General features: G+C 33.9%; 1 protein-coding gene across 1 annotated transcript; it reads right to left on the bottom strand.

Moving 5' to 3' along the window:
• Positions 1 to 3,196: 3,196 nt before the first annotated feature.
• On the bottom strand, positions 3,197 to 21,512 carry LOC100267920 (MACPF domain-containing protein At4g24290). Its single transcript, XM_010654680.3, has 7 exons — positions 20,802 to 21,512; positions 18,981 to 19,219; positions 12,442 to 12,628; positions 8,659 to 8,727; positions 5,954 to 6,146; positions 5,081 to 5,247; positions 3,197 to 4,148 (listed from the first exon to the last, which is right to left on the bottom strand). The coding sequence occupies exons 1-7, from the start codon at positions 21,063 to 21,065 to the stop codon at positions 3,462 to 3,464; spliced, it is 1,806 nt and encodes a 601-aa protein (XP_010652982.1). The 5' UTR covers positions 21,066 to 21,512; the 3' UTR covers positions 3,197 to 3,461.
• Between the last annotated feature and the right edge of the window lie 1,381 nt (positions 21,513 to 22,893).

Below are 22,893 nucleotides of genomic sequence, written 5' to 3'. Positions count from 1 at the left end.
GTTAAAAAGAAAAAAAATGTAAATACCATTTTGATTTTAGGCATGTATATTGCAATTTAACGTTCATAACAAACAATATTTGATAAAAGAATATAGAAAAAACGTTATTTATTGTATAAATTTTTTAGAAACTCCTTACCTCTCTTCGAAAGGTCATTCTCTAACTTTCATGCATTTTTGAGATGACGAGTAATAAATGAGGGCATTTTAAAGCATTTTTAGAATTATAACTATTAGTTAAAAAGAAAAGAAAAAAAATTGTAAATACCCTTTTGGTCATATGCATGTATATTGGAATTTGACATCCACTTTCTTTGAGGTCAAGTTTGATATTATGATAAAACTTTATATGTAGCTAGGACTAATGTGATCCATACAAAGATTAGGTAAACTAATCCAACCCTAATCAAGTCAAGACCATAAGAGAAAAATCCTTCTCCAAATATCCCTAGTATGAAATCAAGGTTTGGTTAATCTTGATTTTGATGATAACAAAATAAAGTTTGGATCTAATGTTTTATCTTAAATGTATTTAGACAAGAAGATTTCTAAAGTGGCAATCACAAATACAAAACAAAGCCAAAATGAAATCAAGAAGAAGAAGAAGAAGAAGACCTCAAAGAGAAGTGCCTTTAAAGATGTAAGTTTCATAGGATCTCTTTGTAAGGTTAATGATGTATTAGGTTCTTCATGCATTACCTTTTTATTTATGCACCAAAATTATCCAAGAGTTAAATTGCTTTAAAATCTTTTTAAATTGGATGATATCATGTTTTAGTGTGTTAGATGTTTTCTAAATTTATTTAAAAAGTTGTAAGTTGAAAAAGATAGTTATTGAGCCAAAAACGATCCAACCGGTCAAGGGTATTAGTGAATTGGTCTATTGATTGCTTTTTCTCAATTAAGGACTAGTCAAAGGGTGCAAAACCTTCTCTCTCTTCCAAAAGGGTTGCTCTCCCAATCAAGGCTAAACTTTTCTCGATTAAGGTCCAAACGTACCACATTATTCACTTGCCAGAGCATTAAATACTAGCAACTAGTGTGAACTTTTGTTCCCCATTTAAAGGTTTCAACCTTCATTGTTTTGAACAGTTTAACATTCCTAAATCTTTCTTGAATATATTTAAGCCTTGGGGGAGTGTTTTTTAGTGCACCTTATTTTAAAACGTGCATATCAATAGTGCATCATTCAATCTTAGTTTATCTTATATCATTTAAGCCTAAATTTTATGACTAAATTTTGTGAGAATATTTCCTATCTTTATTTGTAAATCTTTGAGAGAAAAAATTTAAGTATGAGGTATCACTTAAGGATTCTCAAATGTGGGACATCACTTGAAGGGTTACTTAAGAATGAGGAATCTTTTGAGAATTGTAAAGGGTGCTTGGAGCAAAAAATTCAAGAGGATTGATTGAAACCATAATTTAATTGTATTACTTGAAAACTTGGTTTAGAAGCCTTGAACTAGTGGAATCTCAAAGTTATGATTGAAACTAGAGGAGAGTGAATATAGGTTGGGTTGCATTGAACCACTATAAAATTTTGTGTTTACATTCTTTCTTCTTTACTCTTTTATTTTTTATGCAATTGTCTCTATATTTTTCTTATTATATATTTGTATATATTTGTCTCTTACATTCATATAGTTTAAACTTGTAAAAAGATACCATCATTCTATTCACTCCTCCTCTGTAGTGATTCCCTTAGGTTGAATTAACCTATTTTTCCAACACCTAGGAATATATCGGAAAAAAATCGTAGCCTCCCTTCAACGTCTTTTTCTAATTCCTATGTATTCTTCATCCACGAATAACAAAATTATTTTGAAGAGTATAAGGAATAAATAAGGTCATTTCAAGACATTTTTAAGCTTACAATTATTAATAAAAAATAAAAGAAAAGAAAAAGTTATAAGCGTCCCTTAAAGTCTTACGCTTGTGTAATGTGATAGTGGCATTGAGTCACTAACAACCTATGGTTTTTTATAAAAGGGCATAGAAAGACATTACTGCTCTATGGATGGATATGTCTAGTTGAAAATTCCTTCACGAAAAGACATTTTGATTTTTGGTTATATTGAAATATAGAATTGGTTACATTGAAATATAGAATTGATTGGGAAAAATTAGAATATGTGTTGAACTGGCTAGCTTAACCATATCCTTATAACACCTTATTTTATTTATCAAATGTTTATAACACTATATTCAAATACTATTTTCAATGACTATGATGGTGTTTGTTTTTTGATTGAGATAGAAAAAATTAAAATATTTAAATTTTTTTATTCAATTAAAAGTAACTTGTTGATATTAATTAATATAATTAAAATGAACTTGTTATTAATAAGTTCAATTTACCTATGATAGTTAATATCAACATATTACTTTTAATTGAATAAAAAAACTTAAATATTTTAGTTTTTTCTATTAAGTTAAAAAACAAACACTGCCTATGTTTGATTTCTGAAAAGTACTAAAAAAAAGAAAAAAAATGGTTTTCTAATTTTTGGTTTCACGGTAAAAATATAAAATATATATATATATATAATTAAAATTAGTTAAAAAATTATATATTTTTAAATTATTTAGTTTTTACATAATTAGAAAAAATAAGTGAAATAAAATTGAAATAATATATAAAAATAATTTATTAACTTTAAATTTATTTTTTATTTTCTATCATTTTTTTTTCTTTTCTTCTACTTTCTATTTCTATTTTCTTTTTCTTACCTTTTTCTTCAAATTTTTTGAAAACCAATCCTAACCTTAACCAAACACCCATATAATAGTAATTGGGACAGATAGAATTAGTAGAACTCTAAACATATGCATAATTTTATTTAATTAAAAAAATTAATATAAACAGATGCATTTAATTAAAATTTAAAAATTTTCACACCTAATACACATATCAATTTTTAATGATATGTGACTAGGATAAAATGTTTTTAATTCATATCAATTTTGTCCCAATACTTTTAGAAATGCTTTTTTTGAGAATTAGTTACTCTCAAAATATAAATCAAAAAAATATTTTTAATGATATATCATATAATAGAAAAATGATTATCTAGTGCTCATCCAAAATTCATTAAGTAAACAATAAAAGGGCTCCCCCCCACCTCTCTCTCTCTCTCTCTCTCTCTCTCTCTCTCTCTCTCTCTCTATATATATATATATATATATATATATATATACCAAGAATTCTCCATATACTTAGAAGGGCGTGAATAATCTACACAGAAAACAGAGTCAAAACATAGATTCAAAAGCAAAAATTTATATACAACCACCTCAAGGACTCTCCCTCAACCAATCTCATTGTCCAGTTTCACATTCTTAAGTTTCTTCAATGAACTCAGCTTCAGATCACCTGAAAAACCAAGATCAATCTTCCTTTTCGTGGTATAATCGTACTGTTTTCTGTCTTTGCCATGGAATGATTACCTGTTGTGTTTCTAAAACTCCATTGGAACATCTTCATCAGGTGAAATCACTGCCAACAGGGAGTACTTGACTCGAAGAGATATCTTACCATTGTCAACAGAGAGTTTAGCTCCAGAAACAGCCCAGTACCCAGGTGGGTCCTGTGGTCCTCTTATCATCTCTGTTGTGTCCACAAACCTCTGAAGTTTAGGGGCCTGCGTGGGGACTGGTGGGCCACCAGGGTACAAGGCAGAGTTGATGTGAACGTCAGCTGGCTGTGGAGGTGGTTTCTGGCCAGTTGTGAAGCGAGTGCTTATCAAGGTTGAGATTATTCCAGATTTCTGTGAGAGGCTTGGGGACCCATCCCACTGGGCTTGCCTCACCACGGTGGCACCAATGACTTTAGCAAAATGGAGGCGTAAGAAGAGGACATTCTTCAGGCCAGAGTCCCCGACTTCAAAGTGAGCCCCAGTGACAATGGCGGTCTCATGCTGGGACTCAACAGGGGCTGTGCAAACATGAGAGAAGCTCTTCCACTGAACCTTCTCATGATATCTGCGATCAGAGGAGAGACGAGAGGCGTTGCTGGTTACTTCTTCCTGGAGCTCAAAGGTCTTTGGCTGTGATGAAAGGTGCTGCAAGTGGATTGCAAGGCAGTTGCTTCTTTTGCCTTCTAAATACAGTCTCAGACCAGTAACTGGCCTCTTGCCCACATCAACCTGTCATGGAACTTGTAATTAGAACAAAAATACTGAATAGCTTCACAATAAATTTTTACAAAACTACAAGCCCCAAGCACGTAAAACCAAGTCTTAGATCATCAGGAGAAAACCAAGCTGTAAGACAAATAAAATGACAGTTGACCAGTTCATGTCCGCTGATTAACAGGATAATTTGCAAGACTGGTCAGTACTCAGGGGAAAACCATGCCCTATTGTTTTGAGTAAAAGTGGAAACCATGCCTGTGCATTCACATGAGAAGAGATGCAGATACAGTGAAATAATCTTGGGAACAAGATCAATGATAAGATCCATTGACACAGCAAGGTCTCATTAGTTAATGGCACATTTGAGTTGACTGAAGTGCAGCATTGTTCTTGACTAGAAGAGTACTAGACGGTTGACTTGTTTTGTCACAAAAATTCCTAAATCGAGTTTTTGCTTTATATATGTGGGAAGCATTAGCTTCTGCATAACTTTATTTGAATAAGACAGGCTCTAGCGCTTCAAGGGTAGATACAAAATCATCTTTCCTCCTTCCCCCATCCACTGTAGAGATCTTTTAACTGTCAAGCCATATCCTAAACAAGCATCTCTAATGGTACACAATTTTGACAGCCATAATAACCAAGCCATTCTTTGGGATGTAAACAGACCACCTAAGCAAGTGCTTCTGGCCTCAGTCCAACCAAGTTTAATCCACTCTTGCTCCTAAATGGGAAAGGTAACTGTTTTATGAAGATCACATTCAGGCCAAAAAATAGTATGAGCACTATGATTTATCAATTCACTGAAAACCCATGAGGATGACCTGACCTTTGTTTTTCTTCAAAGACAAAACCTAGCTCAAAAAAGGGGGGAAAAGGACAAGAAAAAGAGGACAAGATCATAAAAAGGCCATGACTAATCAACAAAAGAATATGAGATTTACCGGAGTTGTGTTAACATAAAGCTTGGGGCCCATTAAGCTGAACCGTAAGGATGAGTTACTCTGCTGTTTGGTTTCAGGACCAACTGCAAGGTCACCAAATACCGGTGCCCATTGCTTTGGAAGTTGAAACTCTAAAAACTGATGAAGTTCTTCAATTGGTGGCTTATCTGCACTCCAAACCAGTTGATGAGCCACAAATCACAGAGAATGAGACTTGGAATTTATAAATAACACCAGTAAGCTTTTCATAGATTTAATGGATTAACAATTAATAGATGGCTTCAAAAGAACAAAATTCTTGTAAGAATGGAAGGACCAGTTTGCTCCAAATGCAGGCAAACAAAGGATATTATTAGTACAAATGTATGTTGCTGGGAAGCATGTGCAAACAAATGGAAAGGTATGGTATTAGCAGATAATTCTTGCCTTAACCAATGGGTTTTTGCATACTTTATCGAGCAGCAGCAGATGTACTGCAACACATCAATATCTGGATCACATGATCCTAACAATGACACACTGAATGTTCAAAATGCTAAACTTAGTGATCCAAGAACTTCAATTACCTCAACATCCAAACTAAAAGTCATTTACTTGATCAGAAGAAGATTGGTAACAAAATCACATTTCAATAGTTGTTGTAAACTCTAGGTTTGATGATTTCATATCTCCTGCAAACACACACTTAAAAAGAATATACAGAATAGGTTTCTCTGAGTTTTATAAAGTGCATTTTTGGGAGGAAAGTATTCTATGACCGGACACCACATATTATTGCACTACGCACTTAATCTTGGAAAAATGTTCATTGAGCTTTATTTAGCTTGATGCCGGAAACAACTTATGCATCAATAAGAAATATATTTCACTTACAACGTAGATAGAGATTAATGGCATGTGTCAAGAATCCACTCCCATCAATTCCACTTAGTAATGATGTGATCGGGACTAAGGACATTGAGATCACATCAGGTTCAAATGAGACAGTGGGAATCCATGCACTATGAGGAAGATTTGTTTTACTGCTCCCCCCTCTCCTCTTGGAAATGAATGTAATATCCTGTGACTGAAATAAGTAAAAGGCATAAGAATAGTGAAAGTAGTATCAGCTCTAGTGAAGCTCATGTCAAAATATTGTGTGAATGGCCGAATACCTTGTCCTTGAGTTTTGTATATTATATATAGACTTTACAAGGATGCTATACATGGAAAGCAAATAAATTCCTGCATGATTCTAGCCCTATACATGTAAACTATAATCTGTCAAATAATGTATGTTAACTGTACAGAATAATAAATGGAGAAATAAGGAAACAATTGTGGGCAAAAGTAAGGAAAGAAGTGTGGACAGCAAAGATGTCCTTTGACAGCCCCCCTCAAATTGATGCAGGTTGATCAACAAGCATCAATTTGCTACTTAGCAAGCAATGTCGATGACGAGGGAGAGTCTTGGTGAAGATATCAACAATTTGTAAGTCAGTGGAAATATGTGGAAGAGTGATAACACGAGCTTCAAAGGCTGCACGGATAAAGTGACAGTCCACTTCAATATGCTTTGTGCGCTTATGATAGACAGGATTGACCATGATCTGAATAGCACTTGTATTATCGGCATGTAGAGGTGTAGGATCGGTCTTAGAAAAATCTAACTCCGCAAGCAAACCTCGAAGCCAAATGATTTTAGAACAAGCAAGAGACATCGCCCGGTACTCAGATTCCGTAGATGACTTAGAGACTCTGTCTTGCTTCTTACTTTTCACAAACATCTTAAACTAAAACTCCTAACTAAGATAGTTTTTGCCATTGAAACGAACAATAGAATATTCTCCAAACATTACGAAGACAGAAATAGCCTAGGAAACAAAAAAAACATCATCAAAGAGCCTAAATCTGATAACAAACCTCCAAATAATCGAAGATCTCCCAAAGCCTAGAAGCAAAGAAACCCAAAGAAAACTCCAAGATCACACCACAGATGTGTTGTCACAACCACCAGAAAAAAAAAAAAAAAAGAACCCAAAAGCTGGGCTAGAGTCCGAGAGCCCTTAGGGCTAAATCCGAGAGCCCCTAGGGCTAAATCCGAGAGCCCCTAGGGCTAAATCCGAGAACCCCTAGGGCTAAATCCGAGAACCCTTAGGGCTAAATCCGAGAGCCCCTATGGCTAAATCCGAGAGCCCCTAGGGCTAAATTCGAGAAAACCCAAAGAAAAACTAGAAAGCGTGTAAACTCTAGGTTCAGAACACAAGCTCTGATACCATGTCAAAATATTGTGTGAATGGCCGAATACCTTGGCCTTGAGTTTTGTATATTATATATAGACTTTACAAGGATGCTATACATGGAAAGCAAATAAATTCCTGCATGATTCTAGCCCTATACATGTAAACTATAATCTGTCAAATAATGTATGTTAACTGTACAGAATAATAAATGGAGAAATAAGGAAACAATTGTGGGCTAAAGTAAGGAAAGAAGTGTGGACAGCAAAGATGTCCTTTGACAGCTCACACCCTTAAGTATTGGACACCAAAAAGCCTATACAGCAATGCTACTGCACTAATAAGTTAGAGAAATACAAATAGAAGTATGAGCATATCACATGTATACCAATTATTAGGATTCAGAAAGCATAAAAAATGAGGTTCTTGAGTGAGAAGTTTTAGTGCTAGAAAGGGCCAAAATTCCTAATATCAGAAAAAACAAATCCCCATAACTGTGAGTCTGTGAGTGTGGACAAAGACATGAATCACCATAAAAATGCAATATATGTAGCTCAAACCTCATTATTGTATAAACTAGTTTTGTAATAGATACCACATGACTCAGACCAAAACCTTGTGCATGAGTCAGGAGTTAGGACATGATATATGGATGGCCAACTCCAAAGTACCCAACCAAAAGGATAATGCCTGGATGCCACTTGGAGCAACTAATCACAGATGATACTCAACAAGACCAAGCCATACATAATTTTCAGAAAAATCACTTAATTCCTAGGAAAGAACACTTGTGTATCAACTTCAGAACAATCCAAACGATCTTAATTCTTTTCATTTGTCAGATATTTACAATGGTTACAAGAAACATCAAATGATCAACAATCTCCCATACACCTAACTTCATTTCCAAGACTATCAACTTACAGGGCAGTCAGTCCAAATTTTCAAAACACTTTTGAAAGAAAACTTACTATTAAAAATTGACTATCAATAACAACTATTGACATTCTCCAAACCAAAAATAACCATGTCATGACAACTGTGGCATAAATGACTTTGACCCCCACAAAGACAATAATCAAGCAAAATAACACACTTAGACACATAAACCACAAGACTTATTTGCATAGATGCCATCCACATGTTACCTATTAGGACAACCACAAAATTAAGCTACCGCATCATTACATCATACACAGGAAAGAAAAAAAAAACTGTAAGAGAAATTGACTAGTGTTCCATCATATCAGACATATCACGTCATAATAGGCACTGGGAAGAGGGTTCCCACCCAAAAAGAGAAAAAGGAAAAACATTCAGTAATAAATAAAATACTATTATTTGCAAAAACAAGTTTACCTCCTTGTTTGAATAAGCACTAGATGTACTTGTGTCCATGAAGGGCATCCCATGCTCTTTGATCTCAAACTGAAACAGAAAATGATGGCACAAGTTAAGGCAGCTACAAAGAATGTTCATTGTATTATTCTTATTCTTATCCAACTAAATGAAATAAAGGAATCGGATCTTCCACCACCAACATAGAGTACCAAATGCTACATTTTCAAGCATGACAATGTTCCTATCACTTAAAAGGTAATGGATGGATCATATGAAAACAAAATACTCCAAGAAAACATGAACATGGCAACAGCAGGGTGCTTGATCATAATATCAAACTTTATCCTATCAAAAAGTAATAGTAGATTTTAGATGAGTAGAATTATAAAATGTACTCACCTTCAAACAGTAAAAATCAAGAGTAGTAGCACGGTGTCATTTTCGAGTTCTTGAGGAGTTTCATACAAATGAAATTATCACTCGGCACAAACTCCACCTTCATTGGTTACAAAAAGTGACAGATTCATTTCCAACTAGGATTTTGGACCCATCAGCAAGAAGATCACTCTTTATAAGATTATTGCTAAGATTATTCTGACCCATGTCCATGAGATCAAGATATGATCTCTCCAGCTCGGGGAGATTTTATTAGGGAAGAAAAATTCTTGATGAGGTCTTGGTAGCTAAGGAATTTTGGATGAAGGATTTCACTCTCAAAGGAAAGGGATAATCCTCAAGGTGGACTTTGCAAAAGCCCATAATCACATTAATTGGGCTCCTTGATTATTCAGCTATTAGGAAAGGTTTCTGGTTTAATTGTCACAAGTGGACAAGGGTTGTATTCCCTTGATGTGTAATGTACAGCTCATCCAGGGGTGCTTACCAGTAAGGAAGCAAAAGCATGGTTTAAGGCTTCTATGGGTCATAGGAAAGGGGATTCTCTTTCCCCTTTCTTGTTCACACTTGTGGGTGTTATTGATGAAGAGTTTCTAAAAGAAAGAGCCCAGCTTAGTAGAAAGCTAGTCATTGATGAGATCAAATGAGAGCTACTCATCTGTAATTCACCAATGATATTATTTTCTTCTTGTTGTCGGTGGAAAATATTTGTTCAACCTCTGGGTTTGCTTTTGGTCTCAAATTTAACATTCTAAAAACACCTTGCCTTAAGCCAATCTTAACCAGGAGCACCCCTCAAGGTTAGAGAACATGTTGGGCTGCAGGATTAGTGAGAAGCCTTTTAAATACTTTAACCAAACATGGTCACCCAGTTAATTAGGAGACTGTGAAACTAAGAGACCTAGGTCCTCAGAGGGTGTCTTTGAGGAACATGGTATTACTTGGTTAATGACTTTATAGGTTTCCAAAGGAGCAGAAGTCTCCACCACCTTCACAACATTCCATTTTTGCTACCACACACCACTATCTCAACCAATTCCTGGAAAACTGATATTAAAATCCTAAGAAGCTGACAAACTGTAAAATTCAAACTCTAAAAACTGTCAACTCTTAGACCCATTAGTCCCCAGCAATCTAAATCTTCATCATTTGAAACTCCAAAGAGAAGAATGGAACCAAATTAGAAGGCCTAAGACTTCAAACTACTTTGTTGGCAGTCTATTTTTCTCTCTTACAATGTCTATTAGTATCTGCATTAAGGTATAACATAGGGTTGATGCATTCAGAATATTCCAATATTTTCTGAGGCATATCAATACAGTTCATCAGACAATTGACCAACTAGATCATCTAGTACTTTAATCGACCAACTTGGCAGAAAGACCAGTGCTTAAAAATGATTATTCCCTGAATTATTTCCTCCCACATGCAGAAATATTCATCATGGAACTTGTGAATTGAAAAGTATTGCCTTCTTTCCATTGCATCAATTCTACTTGAGAGGCATTGTTCGATTTGCTTCACATAATCAACTATCTAAGGACCTTATCCCATTGGATGCTCATTATACTTTTGTTTTGCTTTCTTAATTATACTTCTCTATCTAGAGCTACAACATGACACCAAAAATGAACCACTTCCCCATTTTAATTTTTTTATTTTAAAAATCAGTCATGCTAAATTTGATCTCTCTCTCAATTTATCAGATCACATGATGGAAGAATTACACCTATGCTAGCCTTTACAAGTATATTGAGGGATTGTAGACAGAAAAACCAATGTTGATGCCCACAATAGAATGGTGTTGTTGAGGTGCTAAAACTTTGGATTTCTACTCTTCTTGTGCAGATGATATCTCATCCTTTATTTTAAATCCCATATTCTAATTTTTCTATTGTAAAGTATTTTATTTTTGTTGTGTGTAAATACACACACACATACCCCACAACAAATTACAAAAAGAAAGTGTTGATATCTTCCAAAGTAGCTCATGCTTCCTCTTTGGATGAGTTTCCCATAGATTTTATGCTCCCCCACTTCATGCCTTTATCAATCATATGCCATATGGAGTTCTGGGCTTCAAGATTCCATTTTCTAGATAAAAGGAACTCTAATGTATTTTCTCAGAAATGAGTTTGCTTTATAAAAAGGGAATCTTTATTTCCCGAAATTTTGAAGCTAAACCTACAGAAAGCCCGATTAATCAGAACACCATTATTTGAATAACAGAGATGACCATCCCAATAAAAGGAAGAAGTTAATTTCAATTTCATGTGAGTTGATTGATTTACTAGCCTTTTTCTTGTTCAGATATCTATGATGCATTGGGTTGTTATTATTTCTAGTCGCTTCATGAATTTGCCCTGACCTACCTATTTAGAGGCATCATACAATGATATGAGAAATTATAAACCCTTGCTCATCAGAAGTATCTAATTCTGGAGACGATGACTTGAATGTTGAAGCTTTCACTAATGTAAAACTAAGCTAGTATAATCTTGGATACCAGAAGATGACAGGGAGTTAGCTGAACTAATGAAGAGCAGAAAACAATCTTAGTTTTGAGTTATCAATCTATGGCTTTTGAAAACTGTGAGCTGCTTTGACTCTAGGGTGTGTTTGGTAGGTGGGAATAGGAATGGAAATACTATAGAATGGGAAATTAAGGGGAATCATAATACCATGTAGTGGAGAGGAACCAAAATCCTAGTGTGAGTAAAATTTGGTTTCCATAGCAATGACTTTTTGATTGCTATTCCCATTCTCAAAAACAATCCAAACACATTAATGAATAGGAGCGATTCTCATTCTTTATTCCAGCATTCCAAACATGGTCTTAGGGCATTTGGATTTCAGACATGGAACCTAGTGAGCTTGTAAGCATCATTCTTAACCTATTACAACAAACTAACACCGATCACACCAAGATTAATGCACTTCAGCAAAGGAGAGTGGCAGAAGAACCAGACTTGCACTCTTCACAGAATAACTGACTTTCAGCTAGCCAATGTCCTTATGAAGGGTGTTCCCAAATGTCAACCACATGAGCTCCTTTGCTGGTTGAAAATGATAGATTTGGGGAGAAAAGCTATGGAGTGGTTAATCAGGTCAAAGAGTAGATTTTGTGAATTTGAGAGAAGTCTTTTGTGATAGAGGTAGAAGATGGAAGTAGAGGAACTAGATTGAGAATATATGCAATTTATTCAGGTTCTACTTTCTTATGCATAAGAAAATATCCCTCATTAAATTCTTACATTTTAAGGATGAATTTCCAATCTTTGATTCCAAAGTCATGCCAGAAGTGATTTAACTAGAATTATCAGACATTAAAATCTCATTTTTGTATGATTTGAATTCCAAAATGTTAAATTTAAGTGGAAAAACATAGAAATGGATTCTACAGACCTTTTCCCTTGAGACTTTTCCATAAGATCCGGGTGCATCTGAAAACCTCTTGTCTGCTATATCTTTTAATTGTTTCTGTACTTCAGTGGGCTGAAGAGTTGATGAATACAGCTGCTTCACATACACTGTATCCTTTCCTCCCATCTTCACACCAACAATAACATGCGTACCAAACTTCTCAATAAACCTGGATTAAATAACAAAATATAACCTCAATAAGATTCTCAAACATGAATACAATTCAATTAGATCAAATATTGTTCCAAAAATGATCACCATTGAACTGATACAAATTACAGAAAAATTTGATATTTCAGAAGTGCTAAGAAAAGAATTATTTGAACAATATACACCACATATCAACTTTATAAGCAATGGACAGATTACATATAAATCTTTTTCATATGTAATGCACCACTGGAATCTAAATCCTTTCCAACTATTTGAGTACAACCTCCAAGCATAATGAAACTCAACCAAACCAATGTCCAAATTCAAGGTCTGGAATTCAAACATGACCTTGGTTAGAATTTCCTGTACACTGGTTAATCAATCCAATCTCTTCCAAAGTTTTTTTTTTTTTTTTTTTTTTTTTTGACAATGATGAATTGGATATTGCAAAAAAAAAAAAACCTCTTCAAATGTCCAAATAAACTTTTTTTTTTTTTTTTGATAAACCAAAATAATATTATGTTATATATATGAACAAGAGTAAAAAAAAAAAGTGCACCAAGGTACATAAGATGTATATAATGAGTGCTATAGGATAAAAAAAAAATAACCTCCCTTAGCAAGAACCCAACCAATCAACAAAGTCTATTAAAAACATAGGACCTTCATCAAGGTTGCAAAAATCGAGAGGTTGCAAAGGGATTTTTTATGGTCAGGGATTGGGGAAGGCAAAAGAGATCATTTAGTGAGGTGGGATGTTGTGTGTAAACCGAAGGCAATAGGGGGTTTGGGTTTTGGGAATATTTCTCTAAGGAATCTCGCTCTTTTAGGGAAATGGCTGGGGAGGTACCCTAGAGAGGGTTCAGCTCTATGGCATCAAGTCATATTAAGCATTTATGGTTCACACTCTAATGGTTCGGATGCTAACACTTTAGTCAGATGGTCACATCGCTGTCCTTGGAAGGCTATTGCACAAGTCTTTGAGGAGTTTTCCTTGTTTACTCGGTTTGTAGTAGGAAATGGAGAAAGAATTCGGTTCTGGGAAGATTTGTGGTGGGGGGACCAACCTTTGGGAACCCAATTTCCAAGACTATTTAGAGTAGTCTTGGATAAAAACATTCATATTTCTTCAGTTCTTGGTCCTACTCATCCTTTCTCTTGGAATTTAAATTTCCGTCGTAACCTGTTAGATTCTGAGATAGAGGACTTAGAAGGCCTCATGCGGTCACTTGATGGATTGCATCTATCTCCTTCGGTTCCAGATGCCAAATTTTGGCCATTATCTTCTTCAGGGTTTTTTTCAGTCAAATCCTTCTTTCTACCATTATCTCAATTTTCTGGATCTCCTCGGGTTTTCCTTTCTAAGTTCGTTTGGAATTCTCAAGTTCCTTTCAAAGTGAAGTCCTTTGTCTGGTTAGTGGTACACAAGAAGGTGAATACTAATGACATGCTACAAGTGAGAAGACCCTACAAAGCCCTTGGTCTTGATATTTGTATTCTGTGCATGAAGCATGGGGAATCCGCAGATCATCTTTTTCTTCATTGTTCCTTGACGATTGGGTTGTGGCACAGGTTATTTAAGTTATCTAAGATGGATTGGGTCCCCCCGAGGAGCATCTTTGACATGATGTCCATCAAATTTAATGGTTTTGGTTCTTCTAAGAGGGGGATAGTTTTGTGGCAAGCTGCGAGCATTGCTCTAATTCGGGTTGTGTGGTGGGAAAGACACGCGAGGATTTTTTAGGATAAAGCAAGGAATTCAGAGTATCTTTGGGACTCTATTTGTTTCCTTGCTTTTCTTTGGGCTTTCTGTTCTAAGGTTTTTAAGGGGACTCCCCTTAATGTGCTACAACTTGATTGGTTAGCGGTGTGTACTCCATAAGGAATGGTCCTTTATAGAGTGTTCGCTTGTTTTTCAGTGTAATTTCCTATAGTTTAGTTTTATTTGGCGGGAGGATTTCTCATCCTTCTATTTGTACTTCTTTTTATCTATCAATATATCTCTGTTTCCAATAAAATAAAATAAAAAAATCAATGTACATCTTTACCTACAACAAAAGATTACTAAGGAACCAGCCTTTTAGAACATTGATTAATTGTTCCTCATTTCCAAAAGACCCACGATTCCTCTCTTTCTAAACTATCTAAAAAATGCATAACCGGACAGCTCTCCAAACCATTTTTCATCCTTTTCCAACAAATGAGCCATGGTAACCTAAAATGGTCTCTTTAACTATGGTAGGAAGAACCCAAGAAACAGGAAGAAGAGCAACTCTTGCAAAGCCCTTGTCATGGTATAATGCAATAGAATGTGATTAATAGATTCTTCATCTACTTTACACAGGAAGTGTAATGCTCTAAACTTGATTTTAGGGGCAAAATGGTAATTTTAAATTAATTAAAGGGGTAGAATGGTCTTTTCACAATAAACCCTAGGCATAAATAATAAACTTTCTTCACTTGAGAAATCAGAGAACGTGGGGTTAAGATTTGGAAGCTTAAAGTTTAAAAATCAGTTTTCCTGATAGGATCCTAACCCTTTGATTAGTGTTATAGATTCAATAAAAGATTTTGAACAACTTAAATGTTCTCTTGAAAATTTAAATTTAAATTAGGCCTAGAATAAAAATAAATTAAACCATTTGAACATTGGTTGATTAATTCATGGAGATAGGAAATCTAAAGATTCAAAACAAAACAAAATTTTGAAAATTACAAAGTGTGATAACTGTAGTAGAGTGCAAAGGCAACAAAATGGAAAAAAATAAAAATGGAAAAGGAAAGGGAAGAAGGATGTGCACTATTGCCCACAATGGAAGAATGAAAACAAGAAAAAAAAACGAGAAAAGAATGATTGGAGAGTGAAAGTGAGGGTGTGGGGTTGTTTTTTTTAGTTGGGGTTTGTGTAGTAATAATAATAATAGGAAGAAATCAAATAAAGAATTCTAATAAATATAAACTATATTTAGTGAAATAATAAAGAGATATTGTGGCAAGTATCTTCTCTTATTACAGAAAATACAAGGAAAATAAAATTTGTAATAATAATAAGTTTAGTTGAAATAAAAAGGTCAGAATATGTTTTTGAAAGATTTACTTCAAAAATAAATAAATAAATAAATTCTTGGGAATGGATTTAGGAACAAGAATTTTAAATTAATGTTGGTAATTAGGAATATTAATGTAAAATATCATTAGGAATGTCAATTTATAATTTTAAAGAAATAGTCAATGGTAATAGTTGCTTTTGATATATGCTATGTTAGGTCAGGAGTAAGGTCTTCAAGACTTTAATTCTTTAGGGTTTTAAGTGCTTTTTCAAGGAAACAAAATTAACATAGATTTTGGTAAAAGAAAATATTTCTTTTTTTTTTTAATATGTTATTTTGTTTCTCTACATGGATCAAATACATTTTGCATGAAAAATATGTTTGATCATCTTTAATTGTTTACAACAGCAAAAAAAAAAAAAAAATGGAAATATTATGTTTTCTTTGCAAGTTTGAATAAATGAGATAAAATTCTTTGACTCTGGTTTATTTGATCCTAATTAATAGAGGTATTATTGTTGACTTTTACATTCATTGGTGAGAATGTGATTGCATTGAACCCCAACCTTTAGGAGTTTGGTTAGAGGTTACTAGTACTAGTAGAGTTTGGTTTCATCCACCATAAAAATGAATATATTTGAGGCTTGCCACTCATTTGTAAAGTCTCACCTAATTAGACGTCATTTATTATTTGATAACCAAAGTAAAATCATCTTGGAACCATTTGATTTGATTTGATATGAAATTTCTTATTGACATAAATATGAAAAACGTTGATTGGAAAGTTTTAGATGTCTTAGCATGTTTAAATTTCAAGAATTTTTACGAAAAAGATTGTTAAATTGTATCTCCTTATTTGTGATCATATTAGAAAATTTTGATCCATAAAACTATATTAATAATCCTTATTGGGCTTTGAGCTCATTCCCTTTCGTTGATCATTTTTTTAGGTACTTTCAATTCGACCGAGTAGTGATGGTTAGGATGGGAATGTCTTTATTAGGATTTTGGTTTAGACTTTTATTTTGGTACACGGTTTAATTATAAGAAATTAATTACTATTTGAATTTTTTGAGATTGAAGTTGTTTGGATAATAACAAAGTGTTTCTTTTAGTTTTTTGATAATTGGTAACTTTCTAATTACAAGATAATTGTTTGAGTCATTTGCATTTTGAATCTTCAGAGCTTGAGATGTGAAATGATCGTCATGCCCTTAGAGTAGGTCCTAGGGCATGACAAGAAGTATTTATAAGCCAACATCCTCCTTTTTGACGCCAACCAAGAGTTAAGACCTTTCCCCAACAAACTTCCTACACAAAAAAAAAAAAAAAAAAAAAAAAAAAAAAAACTTATTTTTGATGGAACCCACGAATTCCAAATGATTCTCATTGGAAACGAGCTTGAACTTTGTGACTTCAGCACAAAATAGAGATACTTCATAGAAAAGGAGTCATTGTTCATCCACACTACCTTATCCTCTTCCCCACAATTCGCCACATTGCTCTACAGCCTAGAAAATAAATGTTCTAGGTCATCCATCTCTCAGTCATTTAGATTCCTAAAAAAAACAAGGGTTCCAATGGCCCCTCTTGATAGTCTAGTCCCATACCTGTACCGCTCAAAACCTCTTTTGATGAGGTAAAAAATAAACAGAGTTGGAAAAGAAACACATAAAGTCTCATCATCGATCTTTCCGAAACTCCACCCTTCTCTCATTCCCTACAAAGAAAGAGATTCTACTACTAATGGAGTCTTAATCCTTCCTCATAACTTTCCATAACCTCACACCATACCCACCTCTAATGTGACAAGACCATCATCCCACTTCTTCCTTCTCATGTTTTTCACTTATAACTTGTCTCAAGAAAGCTCCTCTTTCTATCATAAATCACCAACTCCACTTGCTTAAAAGAGCCTTATTAAGCAAAGAAAGACTTTTAATGCCCTAACCCTCTTTTCTTTTCTCCATGCAGACAATTGACCATTTCTCAAGATGAAATTTTTTTCTTCAAAGCGCCAACTCCTCAAAGGAAGTCTCTTTGAATCTTCTCTAGCCTCTATCTAACCATTTTCAAAATGCAAGATAATGATATGAAATAGATGGGTAAGCTAGATAAAATGTTTTGAATCAAAGTCTCCCTTTTTAGAAATATGCTATCTTTTCCACATCAATAATAGCCTTTTGCGAAATCACTCTTCCACACCCTCCAACAAGGCCACCCATTTAAAGGAAGCACCCAACAGAAGCACGAATAAGAAGAGGAAACCCTACACCCCAATTCATAGGCCAACTCTTCCTCATTGTCCATCCTTCCCACTAAAACCAACTCTTTTCTAAAATCACTTTCAAACCTGAAATGGGTTCAAACCACATGAGCAACCAGCTTAAGTGTACCATTTGATATTGGGAAGCCTCACTAAAGCCAAGAGTATCATCCACAAACAAAAAATGAGACACCTCTCCTCCCTCACCTTAAAACCTGACAAGGAGCCTCTTCTTTTGCCCTTTCTAACGGACAAGTAACAGCCTCTGTTGCTACACCAAATAAGAAATTGAAAAGATCTATAGATCCAGTTTCACTTATAATTGTTTGTTAACTTAATAAATTTTTCATTTCTTAGAAGAAAAGAAAAAGAGAACAGCTTAAATTACAATGAAAATTTTTATATATTACAAGAAAAAACAATTACATAACCAATGTCAAAGAATGACTTACTCCAACATGCACAAATCCTAATTGGAACAAGAAAAAGAACAGGGAAATTATGACTTTCAACATGAACTACAGGATAATTTGAATCATTGTTCTGAAATCCACCAAAGTTTAAGAAGTAATTCTGATTCTCAAGTCGGTGAATTTCAACCAGAAATCAGAGATTGCAACTGTGTACTTCAAAGTTATGTTTACTGTCGTAAAGTTTAAAATATTTAGACATAATAGTTCCAATTCCTTTTCAATGACCAATATTTGAATGAAAAAGCATGTTGAAAAACTTGATCTCTACCCGGTTAACACATAAATCAAAGTTCTTTGGTTAACAAATCTAACACCATGGTTTCAAGAATAAATGAAGATGGAGGCACAATTGGAAGACAAGGGAAAATGTACTTCTATGTTCCAAATTTAGATGGTTTGGCTTATAATTCAACAGTTTTCAACCAGATTCGAAAAACAAAAGGGTTTTAGAAGACTGGCAAGCAAGATGCAGCCAAGAAACAGTTAAGCAAGTGAAATCTGAGATGGAAAGACTGGCAAAAGAAAGTAAAAGGCAGTAAACTCAACATAAACATAAAAAACTGAAAGCCATAGGCTCACCTTGTCAATGCAGCAGGATCCCATGTTGATGGGACGGCTTGTTTAACATGATTACGCAGTACTATCTGGGATTTTTCTAATGCAATGTTGTAAGTTGTTATGGATACTCCATCAAAAGCAAGTGCTTTTGTGTTGGCAGCATCTTTCTTCCAACAACTGCTAAAATCAAATGCAGCATTGAAATGGCCAGAGGGAATTTTCCCAGAAAGGGATAGCTCCTGGTTAAATTGCTCTGACATCTGGAAGGAAAAAAAAGGTTATATATCTCTTAAGAAAAGACACAACACTAAATCTTTACATCAACAATATTAACATCAATTTAACTAAACAAAATGTGTTGAAAAATCACATAGAAATCCTACCAATATAGAAAATAAGATTCTGAACTAATTAGAAATTAAACTTGTGAGATTTTTCTTTGTCTGGGACCTGGAAAACTGAAACTTCAGTCCAATGTAGCCTAATTCATCTATTTGGCGTAGTGAAATGAGTTCTCCAGTTCAATACAACATAGAAAGTTTTAAGCATTTCCTTTGTTTTCCTAAGTTTCTTAGTCACCAAATGGAGGTCGGAACCAAACCAAAACCAATTTTCAGAAAATAAACAGATTAAAAAACACAAAATTGGAATGGGGATGACCATACAAAAAATAAATAAAAAATAGTTTAATCAAAGTTGAAATTTTGTAGGACTTAAATAATGTCATAGTCTTAAACTTGCACAAAAGGAGTGACTCATGCCATCTGAATTATTTAAAATTACTATTTTATCTAAATATTTTAAAATGGTGTTTGAATGATATATGGTTACAAAAGAAAACAAAGTACACAGCTTATTTTTATAACCTTTACCTTCACATTTTCCTTACAACTCTATCCTACTGCTGATATGACAGTTACACCGAAATATCAACATAACATAAACCGAAAATTAACCTCCCCTTTTGTAAAGTTTCAGATCACTACACTTTCTTTCCCTCAATGCTCAAATCTAGTGGCTTCACTACACATTGTAACATCATGCCCATGTTAATAATACCATATGAAGGCCCCGTGAAGTAAATTAAAATGTTAATATGAAAAATGCTAGTATCATGAAGCTTTGTAATAGTCTAGGCCAAAAAGTTGCACTAGTAGGACTCTAATCAATTGCACTTTTTACCGAGTGAGATCCAAAATTCTATGCTATGGAGGTGGCATCATAACTCACTTAAGTCTTAATTACTAATCAATTTTAACAACTTTACACCCATGCCATTGTCATTTGCAAAATGCACATCGCTCTCTGCTCTCCATTAACATATAATATCAAGTCATCCATTCTTGGCGCTAGTTGATTTACCACTTATAATTCTACTCACTCCTTAATGGATTTCGACTTCCATCACTATCATAATTCCTAGCTTAGCACTCGATTAGGCACTTAGTCCCAATTAATCCCCATTAATCCTCATCACCAATTCCACTAACCAAAAATGGTGGTGTGGCCCAATTCGACAGCCAAACTATCCTATCTATATTTAGTTGGAGACCAATAAAAAGTCGCCATGTGGCAAAAAAAAATGGATCATTTCTTCCTACTCAGGTCTCATTTCTCTTAGCTTTTCTTTTTTGATCCTTCCATCTAAAGTATCTCATATAGGTACCTTAGAATTTCCCTTTTACTTTGCCCAATTCCGGAGAAAAATTTACAAAAATGATCCTTGATTTTGCAAAATGATAATACTGCATAGAAATTAGAACTAATTGCTATTAATTATTATTAAAAAATGTAATTAACTAATAATTAAACAAAAGACAAGGACAGAGAAGAGACGAAGACCTGTTGAAACGAGAGAACGTCGGAGCTGAACCTGATCCGCTCGCCTTTATCGCAGTTGATGGATTTGGGGATATTCCGAATCAAAAACCCACCGGGGAGGGCCAAGTCTCTGCACTTATCATCATCAATCACAATCAACCTGGAATCACCCCTGCTCCTCTTGCAATACTTCAACCTCAAATCCACGGCCGCGTCGTACCCCAGGCCTATGGCCTCCACCGCGGCCTCCGCCGCCGCCACCGCAGGGGAGGCCTTCTTCGACATCACAAAGAGGTCCTATCAGAGATAGGAAAATAGAGGGGAAGGGGGAGGAAAGAAAGAAATAAAGAAAGAAAGGAATGGGTGTAGCTTCGTCCAGAGTTGGGATGATGAATTTTATTTTGGGACTGTGAAGTGGTCTAGGGGACAGTGGGTTTTCAACATTGAATTGATCATCGATCATTGCTTTATTAGTCTTTGTTTTATTTATTTATTTAGGGTAGGTGGAAGAGTAGAAGTTGATGCGTGACAGGGGTGGAGTTTTAATGTCTCATTGTGTGGGAGTCAAAGCTTTGATGCCGCTGGCCGTTTGAATCCTCAGTTTCTGGGTCTCCATCTCCCGCCTTCTCTTGTCTGCTTCACGGCTTGGAAGACTTTGGCTCATTTTGACTGCCTTTTACACCACATGTTGAGTCCGTGACTAGAATGGAGTTTTTGGCGGCTTACCAGCAACATCAACCCATCTTCATTAAATAAAGGAATAAACATGGGAACATGGGAGAATTGTTTTTTCCCTGTGACAAGTAACGTCATCCGGGTAAAGGCTACTGAATTTTAAAAATTCAAAAAGAGTAAAAAAAAAAAAAAAAAGCAAAAATCATTTTTTATTTTTTGATTTGCTCATTTTTATCATTTTATTTATTATTATTATTATTATTTATTATTATTAAAAAATATGAATAATATTTATATCGATAAATTTAAATTAAAGATAAATTTTTTACCGTGAACAATTATGTAACACTAAATTTTATTACAAATTAAATAGTATATAATTTAATGTCATTTTATAATTTAATTGTAAATGAGATATTATTTAATGAAATTTCAAAAAAAATATTTAGAAAATACAATTTTTTTTTCTATTTTAATATCAATGAAAGTCAATGAAAGGTGAGAACACAGAAGACCCTTTTTCTTATTTTTGTCTTTTTGACCTTTTCAATTATTCCCTTTTTTTTTTTTTTTTTATCATTGTGTCTCTTTTGAGTAACCGAGTCTATTTATTTATGTATTATTAGTGAAATATTACCAATAGTTATATTAATATTACCATATTTAATAATGTTTTTATTTTTATATTATTATTAAAATAATTATTTATTATTAAAAATAAAAATAATATTTTAATATTAATATTGTAATTCTTTAATCACTAGATCTACTATTTTTGTAAGTAACAAGATTTTTTTTATTGTATGTGTGGATGTATGAATTTTAAGTTAGCAATTTTGTTTCAGATATATCATACTTTCAAGGGTTTTATTGCTTCCCAATAGGTTGGAGTTGGGTGGGTGCCCAAATGAGTTGACCCAACCCAATCCAACCAAATAAGAGATGGAAGGTAAGCAATTTGTGGGAGTTGGAACTACTATAAACTACATAAAAACCACCCTAAAAAAAATAAAAAATAAATAAATAAATAAATAAGAGGGAACTTGGGAAGAAAATTTCTTTGGAAAAGAATGTGAAAGACTCTTATGTTGTGATTTTGTTCGATTTTAGTGTGGTTTTCATTCACGACTTGAGACAAAGAATTGAACGGTAAAATAACTATTTTTTATTTTTTTTATTTTGGGCATTTCAAAAAAGTAATCCGAAGTTTTCCTACATAATCAACTTCTACGATTTCAAAGTTAATAATTCTTGAGTCATGTATGTATATATGTATTTTCTATGATTAAAATTTATGGAATGGGTAGAAAAACATGAAAAATGATTCATACAATGTTCCAACATCTCCTTCTAGGGTTTGAATGCTAAATTATTATTATTATTATTATTTGTTTAGGCTATCACATTCAATATTTCCTCATAAAGCATTCTGGCCCAA

Source organism: Vitis vinifera, chromosome 7 (assembly GCF_030704535.1).
Source record: "Vitis vinifera cultivar Pinot Noir 40024 chromosome 7, ASM3070453v1".
Taxonomy (NCBI): Eukaryota; Viridiplantae; Streptophyta; class Magnoliopsida; order Vitales; family Vitaceae; genus Vitis; species Vitis vinifera.
The sequence above is the reverse complement of the archived record's forward strand: the minus strand, read 5'-3'. Positions and strand labels throughout refer to the sequence as shown.

Excerpts from the sequence above, each read along its gene's own strand:
- LOC100267920 (XM_010654680.3), bottom strand. The coding sequence starts at position 21,065 with ATGTCGAAGAAGGCCTCCCCTGCGGTGGCGGCGGCGGAGGCCGCGGTG. Across the intron at positions 8,728-12,441 it reads GAAAAGTCTCAAGGGAAAAG|TTTGAGATCAAAGAGCATGG; the intron begins GTCTGTAGAATC and ends TTTCTGTTTCAG. Across the intron at positions 5,248-5,953 it reads CATTAATCTCTATCTACGTT|ATAAGCCACCAATTGAAGAA; the intron begins GTAAGTGAAATA and ends TTTGGAGTGCAG.